Here is a 10,874-nt window from a genome sequence, read left to right on the forward strand (position 1 = left end):
GAGTGTTGTTGTGTTGCCTTTGCGTTCCGCAGTGACTGTCTCCGTTCGAAGCAGGGAGGTTACAGTGAAGGGGCCCCGCGGGGAGTTGAAGAGGACTTTCCGTCACCTGCCTTTGGTCCTACACACAACGAAGGACGCAAAACACGTCAAGGTGGCAACATGGCAGGGTAGGAAGTCGGACATTGCGTGCCTGCGCACTGTCTGCTCTCACTTGAACAACATGTTCACGGGGGTGACGAAGCAGTTTGAGTACAAGATGCGTTTCGTGTATTCTCACTTCCCCATCAACCTTAACATCATTGACGGTGGAAAGGTCGTCGAGATCCGGAACTTTTTGGGGGAGAAACGCGTGCGAATCGTCAAGCTTCTTCCTGGCGTTATTTGTGAAAAGAGCACAAACGTAAAGGACGAGATTGCCCTAAAGGGAACGGACCTCGAGCTTGTGTCTCGTTCAGGTAGGTGCACTGCTTGCTAGTAGCATTTTTTCTGGTGTACGCACACCAATGTTGCCCGGCGTGCATGCACATCTGCCTAAACGGTAAGCAGTTCCCGGTGACAAATAGAGAACAGCAGCACGTCACGGGTTCAGTTTTGTGGATTGCGCTTTTCCGCACAGCCGCACTCATCCACCAGGCAACGCTGGTACGCCGTAAGGATATCAGGAAGTTTTTGGACGGCATCTACGTGTCCGAGAAGGGAACACTTGAGAAGACGGACTGATTTATCACAGCTGCCGCCGGTGCACGCTCATAATATAAGACAACGGTCATTTGCCTTTGTTGTAGATGCCAAAAAGCAACTTAGACGGTTTATGGGTTTCGAGCAGTTTCCCTGAAGGATTGCTCTATTGCATGCCGCCCTTGTTTTGGTTCATTTGTGCCTTTACTCAGTGGCCTCAGGCTGCTGATGTCTAGGCTCAGGCTTGCTGGAGCAGCTACTCAACCCCTTCGCAAAGCGTTGTGTTGGACTGAGACGTCTACGAGCACAGTTGGACTGGACATTTGGAACTCCCTGAGAGTAGACATCAGTTTAGAGTAGCAGCCGCCTCCGTTAGTATACCCTACGTTTTATATTCGGGCAGCAAGCCATTCACTTTCTAGGAAACTTTTCCCATAGGTGGACTAGAGGAGAATAGGACAAAGCGTTGAGTCAGACAAACTCTCTGCCAGCCGAGTGCGCCGAGGAGGCGCGCTGTGAGGAGTAGGCGGCTACTGTTTGCCGCATGGGGAAAGTTGCCGCAGGAGCACTAGGACAGTGTCCTTGCAGGAGGCTATATAACCAGCGAGACCACCTGACTGCGGTCACCTGACCTGTAGGTAGGTGCGAGCGGTGCATTCACATAAGTGCTAGTAAAGAGGCGCTGCTTAAGCTTATGACAGCACTACAGGGGAGGAGCCGCAGCAGAGGAAGCGACGCGGGGGTCTCGTGTTTGTGACAACAACAGTTTGTTTTGCCTTCTGTGCTGCTTTCTGCCTTTCTAGTTTCTCCACGTATACCTGCGTCATAACAGTGAGCTCCTGTTCCATCTGTTTGGTTTCTTCCAGCTTCTGCTGAACACTTTGAGTCAATGCTTGAGATTCCTGGGTTACTTTCTTTGAGGACTTGAGGAAGCCCCGGACGGAGTCTCGCAGCTCCGCCGGTGCCGGGGGTGGCTCTGTATGCTCGTTTGAGTCGGGGCAATAGAAACGTGTTTCGTTCCTGTCGAATGCAAATTTAACTCGAAGCTGCTCTACGAGGCGGCGCGCTTGGCCGTAGCCGAATGTCCTGTTACCCTTCAGGATGGGCAGAGGGCGGCCGTCAGCCCCAAGGGTGACGGTTGGTTTGCGCGCCGCTGTTTTCGAGTCCTTTCGAGTTCCTTGATCTGGTGGGGGGGCTTCCAGAAGGCCAAAATGAATCGATTCACGAGCGGGACTGGCAGCTGTGTTGTCCGGCTCAGCCAAATTGAACCGAACAGGCCGGCCATCTGCGAGGCTCCGCTTAGACGCCGGCTCTGTACACGCTCCCAGTATCGCTGCCTCAGCCGCCATAGTGCAACGGTTGTATACTGTATATGCGTGTGCTCAAACTTANCTCCCAGTATCGCTGCCTCAGCCGCCATAGTGCAACGGTTGTATACTGTATATGCGTGTGCTCAAACTTAGTCCAGGTGGTGAATAACAAGAGATGTTGAGGCACGGCCATACGAAAGCCTTATAACATTCTTTCCGCTCTTCACTGCAGATCCTCCGCATCGGCAGTTTTTTTGCTGGAAAAAAGCGATGCCTCTGACTCTACGTGCTGGCTTGCGCTTGCCTCTCCGTGCTGGCGTGCGCTTGCCCGTTTGAACGCGTGAAGCGCCGCGTGCTTTAACAGGGATCCCCAGCACTTCAGCAGAGCGCCTACCCTATTGGGAGTCCAGATGGCCCTTGAGTGTCATCCTGTGTATGGTTGTGTATGGTTGCACTGTCTACTGGGTGTATGCAATGAATGTACTTTAGTGAGCTTCGTCGCATGGGTGGCAGTGACCGAGTCCATCCGGGCGCATTACTGTAGCCCACTCTAGAGTAATATTTGGCGCCGATGTGCAGACGCCTCTAAATGCATAGAGCTGAGCTAAATCCTCTAGGGTATCTCGTTCACGCCCCTTTTCTGCGCCGGATGGTACAATGTCTCTGGAGCTCGTGGAGCAGCACATAAATTTGACGGCTGCAGGGGATCAGGGTAAAGCGGAAGTAAAAGGAACAAAGAACTATTCGTTTAAGATCACTGCGTACGGCTATTGGCCAATTGTAAGGCAGTGCGCTCAGTAGAAGACTGCTGCATCGTGCAGGAATGACCCGGGAAAGCCCCATGAGCGCCATCGACACGCATGCGCCATTCTGTTCGCGGCAACCGATAAACCAAACCTCCTAAAGAGGAGCTACTTAGAAAGATAAATGCGTTTAACTCGATACCAGACAGAGTCCATCACAATGACGCTATGACGGATATTCCTCTCAGTGGAGTAGGTTGCCTGGTACGGCTGTGTCACCTGTCGGCAGCCCCGTCATTCTGTAACCTGGAAATTTTCTCACATTGACACCTTCGAGCATATCCGAGGACTTGGGCTATGCTATTTCGAAGCTTATCTTCCCCAGAGGCATGCATATAGAAGCAACACTTGCGCAACTGATGATCGTTGTAAGCAGCATGTGGGCGTCCTACGCACGTTTGATCTTCGTGTGATCAAGTTAGTTTCTTGCTGCATTTCCTGTTGTTTTAGGTGTGTGCGTGAATAACCCCTTGGATGTACATTTCTCTTCTGAGTTTTGTCCTTAACTCCAGGGGGAAGCTTTGTTCCTGGAGACCCACTAGAGGGCGAATCCAACTGGCTACAGGGGTTGCTCGGATGTTGAGATTTCCGGCAACCTAGAAATATCGCATGCGTTGGGGATCGCTGTGAGTCCAGTCAAGATGGCCGCCCCTTCCTTCCATATGCAAGTCCCGGCGCACTACCTGCCAGCCTATGTGGACATCCGGCGGCTGAAGAAGCAACTTGAAGAAGTCGTGCACAATGCACAACGTCAGCGCGCTACTGTTCGGGTGAGCTGGCTTTAGTATCTAGTTTGTGCAATGCATGCAGTACAGCTTCATAAGCTTATGAGATTGCTGGCTCTGCGAGAAAACTCGCAGTGCCTGCATTCCGAAAACAGGAAGGCAAGCAAACACCTCCACTTAGTTCAAGAGTTGCCTCTGCAGCCGGATTGTCTGCTAGCAGCCGACGTTTAGTGCTTGAGGTGTTGGTTGTTTGCAGCGCCGCCTGGATATTCTGCAAAGGCCCAGAATATTGCCCTCTGGCATGACACAGAAGCCCACTTCGCCAGCTGCTGCAAGCGAGCATCAAGACACGGAGCCTAGCTCACCTCACGCAGTAGCAGATCCATCCCAAAGCCAATATACATCCTCCGCAGCAGCCGCAGCTGCCCGGGCTGACGATGGAATGGCTGGGTCGAGTTTGAGGGCTGAGGCAGAGACCCTGTCTCTGCTTCCCGGTAGGCTCAATATGCATAGCCGCCGGCTAGCAAACGCTTCGGCTTAGCTTAATCCGTGTGCATCCGTGTTTACCTATTATTGCCGTCGTGTGCAACTTTGTGTAAGGCAAGTGCAGAGATTGCAGGAGCAACGCTTCAGTTGAGTAACTGAATTACTTTATGCGTAAACGGCAGTGTTTTCGGTATTAGAACGGCGGAGTAAAGGCGTGCATCAGTGTGGTACTTTTGTCGGGTTTGGCTCCAGTGTCGATTTATATTCCAGTTCTGACATTTGAGATGTGCGCGTACATCTGATTCTGTTGCAAGCGTTGTTGACTGCCTATCCAAACAGAGGCTCAGTTCTGGGGGCTGCTTCAGCAACAAGTACATGAACTCAACAAATTCGCAACTGCAAAAGAACGGCAGATTCAGAAGGATTTGCGACTTATTGCTGCACGAATGAAACAGGCACGCCCTGAAGCCGAATCCCTCTCCCCTGGCTCCGAATTTATTCACTGCAACGTCTCAATGCGAAGCAGTTTGTGGCCGTTTTAGAAGCTCGCTATCTTGCCTTCTGAGGTGCCCCTGGTAGTTTCCGGAGGAACTCTTGCTCCATAATGTGTTGAGCTGTCAGTGTGTGTCTTGTGAGGCGCAGCACCCAAGCCTTCAAGGAGACGAAGAACAACTTATTGAAGAACAGTCGGCTGGTAAGATGGCTTTGTTTCTCCGAGTGAAGTGGGGCTATGCGCTAGAGCCGGACATGCAATTTTGGAGAGCCTTTGCAGTCTGAAGTGTACTGGTTCCTCTGTGAATGCATCGGTCTTTATCTGTTGGTGTGCTTGGTTTGCCTTGCAGAGATAATTCATCTCGACCTGTACATCCGCACGAACCACAAAGCGTTGCTGTTCCTCTGTTCGCATTTTGACCGTCTGCTCACAGGTGTAAGCCCCTTCAGTGCACATAACATAGGGAGGCACCTGATACAGCGTTACCTCCTAGTAGAGGGTTAAGGGGTGCAGTTTTCCTGTCTTTGCCCCTCATCCTAACCACAAGTCCCTTCCCCTACATGGCAGCGATTGTCCGTGGATAGGTGCAGGTGCCTTTGGCTAAAAACAGTTACTTGTGACATGGATAACTGGTTGTATGGCTGGCATTGCGCTGTGGCGTTGCATTTGAGCGATTCAGGTGAAGACGGCGCGGTGGTTTTCCACTTCGCTTCTGAAGGAAGCATATTGCAACGTTGACCTCGAACGCCTGGTTCTGATGCTGTCCCTTCTTTGGGGGAGGTTTCGTTCCAAATTGGTACGTAGTAGCGGCCAGGAACAGCTTGTCAGTCTAACCCGCGTCTGGCCGCCGACGCAGTACGTGCACTCGGCAACTAGTTCTAAATTCGATGGCGAGATGTCTCCTAGGCGTCAAACACACAAGTAGCAAGGCATTTTGAGTTGTGATGCGTGCAGGAGGGAAGGCAGATGGAATCTGAAGCATGGAAGCCGCCAGATTCATTTGTTCGGGTTACAACCAAGTACTGGGTCAGACCAGAGAACATTGTGAGTCTGATGCAGCTCTGCCGTGCCCGCACAGGGTCTCTTCTGCACCCAGTGACAGCTCTTTTGGGAGTTTAACCAGAAATCCGCATTTCTGAAGGGATTTGCGGGGTTAGGGAGGCTGTTTTCATCTCATCCTTGCTTCAATCCATTGGGAGTTAGTCGGCGTGTACCATGCGGTTTACGATTGTGGCCTAATCAACCTTCAGTGAGTGGGGACTCTAAAGACAGTACGACAGATACTTTCGGCTCGACTTGACTGTATTTGCAGGTGCGGGCGCAGTGCCTAATTGTACGGCATTTGCCATTTCTCGTATTCGGGACATCTGACAAAGATTTGGTGAGTTTATATCAACTCCTTTCATCTTGGACAAGACGTCCTGCTTAATCCAGCGCACTCGACTCTTTCGCATCAACTGCAGCAGTTGCGTACGGTGCTGTAACAGGTCCCCGCTGAGGTGTGCCTTCTACTTGGCGCCTACTGCCCTGTATGCATTTGCTTGTTATATATTTGCTTAGCTGCCTGCGCTGTGTCTGTTTTTAGGAGGCGTCATTGCTTGACCCGGATACTACAGCAGACGGGCACAAACTCCGGGCACCTAATCTTGCACCGACACAGATGGTGGCGTCAGTGTATTTCGACAGTTCAGGTAGGCAGTGCTCGTTGCTCCATATTGCCATCCATTAACTTAGATTCAACCCACACGCCCACGTAATGCAAGCCAGCGCAGTCTTCCTTACACGTCCCGAAGGGAAATGGAGATTCACCCGGCGACGATAGCATCGAGCACGACTGGTGGTTGTCGTTGTTTTTATCCCCTCCCGTTATCTTCTTATTCGCATGTAAATTCGTGGATGTGCAGGTGGGAATGCGGTGAAAATGCTTAGGTGCTTGTTCGTGTGTCCCATTCTTCTTTGCTGCCGTTACAGGCGCCTACAGCTACGAGCGTCGCATAAGACGATTTGAAGGCGCTCAGCTATTGCGCTTTCGTTGGTATGGCACCAACAACAATGGTCCAGACGAGGACATTTTCATTGAACGGTGGGGCAGCGCACTTCACTCCGTAGCCGCGCGGTGGCCTTTGCTGTGAGCTCGGGTACGGCATGTTTTGCGCTTGCGCGACTGTGCTCACTTGATTTTAGGAAAACACATCACGAGTCCTGGAGTGGCATGAGCAGCACGAAGGAGCGATTTGTAGTCCCGCAGCGGCTTGTCGCTCCGTACATGCTGCTGCAACGAAGTGCTCGAGATCTTCTGCTGGAGGCCGCAGGTTTCCACTTCTCAGCAACTGACAGTGGCCCCGTGTCAGAGCCCCCAATGTCTCATGAACATACTGGGAGCCCTTATCCTGTGGATGGTGACGCTCAGAAACGTGCCGCTGATGCCTACATAGCGAAAAACGGGAAACTGAAGAAGGCTATTCAGTTAGGGGAAGAGATACAACAGGCAATCGCAGAACATCATTTACAACCGATGGTAAGCAGTCTATCAAAGACGTGCGCACATGACAAGTCGCACGAAACGCCGTTGTGGTTTGCAGCTGCAGTCGTTCGCTGCGAGTCAATAATATGGCTGGCTCTCGATTACGAGTCAACTCCACGCCAGGTAGCTCTGACACCACTGTCCGAATTCGTTGCTTCGGGCTGTAGAGTTTGTCGTAAGCAGGAAGCATGTAAGACGAAGGATACACATGAAAGTGGATGAAGAGGGCACAAAGCTTTGATTTCATTTCAGCTTGCGGGCATCCGTTTGCTGAGTTGCAGCTACGGACGAGCTACCTGCGGGCAGCCTTCCAGTTGGCCACTTCAAACGCCGTAAGCAGAATAAAAGCGGCATCTCGTCTGCACAAGGCTCAGCCCGTGCAGGCGCATTACTGCAGTTCCCTTTTGTTCCCTATGCAGCACCATGTTGGCTTTCTTCCCAGTGCCAGCTGCTTGTTACTTAACGGCAGGGGCATTCAGGCTAAGGTTATTGAGTTCTTGCTCTTTNTCTACGTTCAGGTACGTATTTCTTTGGACACGAATCTGTGCATGGTCAACGAGTACAGGCCTCAGAGGCAGGAGGATGGCGGTTTCAATTGGTGCCGACTTGCAGACGAATTGCTAGGAAGGGTAAGGGCCCTCCAGATAAGCTTCGCACCTGCTTCTGTGCGTGGTGACGGGTTTTCTTCAAGAAACTACCTTTAGTAAGGTGGCAGCGTCTGTTAGGCAGAACTGTGCCACACATATTGTATTCGTTGTATACTCCTTTTGGGAGTGCATCCCGCTAGATCAACGACGGAGTATCTCCCAGTTAGTAGCACGCCGAGAGCTGTCTTTTACCGATGAATCTGCTACAGGACGAGGTTGTGCGGTTCCCCTATGCTATTCTTGAAGTGAAGGTTCAGCAACAACCGCCGCCTGCTTGGGTGCAGTCGATGCTTTTGTTATCAGACGCGAGTAGGTCTATGCGTTCGCGGCCTACTTAATCTTACTAAGGAGAAGCGCCTTGCTGCTGTTACATCACTAACATTTCACTTCAAACTATGCCTTATATTTTATTCAGGTCGACGTGAAGTGCAGCTTGCATAGCTCCTGGATGTGCTTGGAATGTGGCTTGCGCTGCAACTCGGCTTGTGACTTAATACTTTGCTTGTTTGCATNCAGCTGAAAAAGAAGTGAGTTTCAGTTAGCCTGATGTGTATGGTGAGTTCGATCCGCAGCATTGGTGTACAAGTTTTCCAAATTTCAACACGGAATGGCATTTTTGCATCGCGACAAGATTTCCAGCGGGCTGCTGCCTCACTGGTTGCAGAGCCCTCAATCTGCGCAGCGACAAAGGCAAGAAGACGAGCAACTGTCAGCGCAGAAGAACCGCGGTACCCTGCGGGTACCTCCCCTAGGCGGTTCCCTTTTTGAGTCGCTGCGCAATAGCCCCGATAGCCTGTTGACGCCTTTAACCCGTAGTCTGACCGACCACCACCTGCCAAGACTTTTGACTTCTGACGCTCTTGGAACGGAGAGGCGGAGCCTCTTCCCTGTAGGTCTGTCCAATATTTCTGCCCCTTACGCATTCCAAAGCTACAGCTTTTGCAGAAGCATGTAGTACTTAACGCCATATATGAGCTAGTTAAGTGGGGGTACAGCTAGAGTCGTAATTATTCTGTGTGTGTCTTGCAGGCGAAAGCGAAGCAGTGGTCGCGGCTGATCCAGACTGGGTAGGCAACTGTAGGCTGCAACAAAGCTCCACAGAAGAATCCTGAAAATCAGCTGGTGTATCCGCGCCTCTCCAGTTCGCGTTTAAAGAGGCAGTAGAGAACATTTAGTGAGACATATGCGCTAACTGATATTGGTGGTGCGAGTCCCTTGGCATGGAGTCCCATGTTGGGATTCTGCGTTTGCATACAGGAAGATGTGACGGCTACAGCAGCGCACCGCACATTTTGCTGGTTGAGAGCACAACAAAAGCGGCAGTTGCAGCAGGCGCCCAGCGCCATAGGCCAGGAGGGACCTGCTGAAGGGGAATTTGAAGATGATCGCCCGCGGGCGAACAGCGGCAGCAGTGCAGACTCACTGCGCCAACGGCTGCTGCGCCGGCACATTCGCACCGTGAAGAAGATTGACCCCAAGACATCCTTCGCTGCGGAGCGCACATTTCTGCACTACATTCAGAAGGGGCTTTACTTGGCAGGAGCAAGCCTTGCGTAAGTTCTCACTTCAGCGTTACGTGGCTGGAAGTTCCCGGAGCTAGGCAAATATCATCTTCAGCATACTGTGCTGCTGGCTTTTACATCTGCAATCAGTTCTGACCGTGTTGTGCATTCTGCAGCTGCGTAGAAACTCTCAGCGGCGACTGGGGTTTGGGTGTAGTACTCATACTAGCTTTTGCGAGTGTGCTTCTGTGCTGCGGCGCCTACGCCATCTACGTCAACCGATGCCGTCGAATATCCCAGTAGGACTATCTTCAAAGCATTCGCATATTTCCTGCAGCTTCCTTTCTTCAAAATTGCGCTTATTTTCCGCCGTATGGTACTCTGCGGATAGCAGGGAACGGAGTGTTTGCTGTCTCTCTGTGCCTCTTCGCAGGAGAGTCGCGAAAGCAGGTGCAGCTAACATGCAACAACGCATTGATTCCCAGTGGGGGCCTTTGCTGGCGTTTTTCGCGGCCGGTGTAGCCACGTTGTTGGTGCTGGTGCTCCAGGTGGACGTCAATCTGCGGAGTGTCTTGAAACATGAACAGGTAGAAAATTCGGCGGTCTACAGCCAGAAGCAGCGTGCAGAAATGGATTTATCGCAGCAACCCGTGAACGAGCTGTAACTGCTGCAGCTTACTCAACCGCAGTGCTGCTTTCTTCAGCAGGATGCTCATCTGGGTTGCAGAGAAAAATTGAAATGGCATTCTGAACTGCTTGTCATGTTGAAGAAGGCCGTCTGGAGTTTTATTCTGGGAGAAGGGTGTGTTATTTGGAAGTTCCTGTCTGCACTTTCGAACATCAAGATCCAACCCTCAACAGCAGCAGACAATGGCACATCAGAGGCACCGATATGGTCTGCAGCGTCCAGAATACACAGCTCACTGCGTATGTGCGGGAGAATGGTAAAGCAGTTACCGAGGGAAGGGAATGCCGGCCCCAGTTAACCGTTGATTGGACATTTCCCTCGGACGACTGCTGCCTCTCGAGCAATGCTTGTTGGGGCGATGTGAGCTGCTTCTCCTAGTCAGCTGTGTCACGGAAATCCAGAAATATCACCTGTTGACGGGCAGCAAGCGATGCGTTTGTGGCTTCGTAAAACAGGCTGATCAGGGAGCTGAATTGGATCTCGCGAACGCGTTCCAGTGCATTGTGTGTTCGAAGAGCTTCTTCAAGGCCACGGCATTGTATTAATCTTCGCCAGCCACGTAGCATTATGCTGCGTGTTTCGATAGCGGCAGCAAGCACTACGCGCGGAGGACTGACTGGCAGCATACTGAAAGACACCTTGGAACATCTCTGCCAAGGCAGATCAAGGGCTGGTCTGTGTATTGGGGAGCCTTTGTATGCGTAGCGCACATGAATGTTTCAGTCGTCTGTTGGCCAGGCACTCCGAAATCATTAGCAGTTTACACGCATCACAAAGGAGTACACAGGTATGTAGCGCCTGACAGCTGAGTGGATACGACAGAAAACCGGATGGCTCAGTGGTCAACGTGAACATTCTGTCTGGCCTCGTTGAAATTCCCTACTAGAGGTCCATTTTTTCGCTTGAACAGTCATCGCATAGATTTGGAGGAGCTCGCTACTTACTAAATTGTTGACCACGAAGTGTTGAGTTGTTTACGGAGAAAGCAAGAGCTTTCACGAAGTTACATTGTTCACTA

General features: G+C 51.5%; 3 protein-coding genes across 3 annotated transcripts; 2 read left to right on the plus strand and 1 right to left on the minus strand.

Moving 5' to 3' along the window:
* Positions 1-256: 256 nt before the first annotated feature.
* Positions 257-720, plus strand: EMH_0038080 (60S ribosomal protein L9, putative; the record flags this gene model as incomplete). The annotated part of the gene is made up of 2 exons (XM_038022297.1): positions 257-455; positions 617-720. 2 exons carry the CDS (start codon positions 257-259, stop codon positions 718-720), a joined length of 303 nt encoding a protein of 100 aa, XP_037878151.1.
* A 650-nt stretch (positions 721-1,370) lies between these two features.
* On the minus strand, positions 1,371-2,027 carry EMH_0038090 (uncharacterized protein; the record flags this gene model as incomplete). Its single annotated transcript, XM_038022298.1, has 1 exon — positions 1,371-2,027. One exon carries the CDS (start codon positions 2,025-2,027, stop codon positions 1,371-1,373), a length of 657 nt encoding a protein of 218 aa, XP_037878152.1.
* A 1,405-nt stretch (positions 2,028-3,432) lies between these two features.
* On the plus strand, positions 3,433-9,833 carry EMH_0038100 (Vacuolar transporter chaperone 2, related; the record flags this gene model as incomplete). Its single annotated transcript, XM_038022299.1, has 15 exons — positions 3,433-3,561; positions 3,773-4,010; positions 4,845-4,930; positions 5,175-5,291; positions 5,450-5,539; positions 5,808-5,876; positions 6,081-6,186; positions 6,467-6,578; positions 6,680-7,013; positions 7,538-7,648; positions 7,876-7,975; positions 8,239-8,559; positions 8,696-8,733; positions 8,924-9,219; positions 9,602-9,833. The coding sequence occupies 15 exons, from the start codon at positions 3,433-3,435 to the stop codon at positions 9,831-9,833; spliced, it is 2,379 nt and encodes a 792-aa protein (XP_037878153.1).
* Between the last annotated feature and the right edge of the window lie 1,041 nt (positions 9,834-10,874).

The sequence above is a fragment of the Eimeria mitis genome, genomic scaffold (genome assembly GCF_000499745.2).
Source record: "Eimeria mitis Houghton genomic scaffold, Emh_scaff1489, whole genome shotgun sequence".
Lineage (NCBI taxonomy): Eukaryota > Apicomplexa > Conoidasida > Eucoccidiorida > Eimeriidae > Eimeria > Eimeria mitis.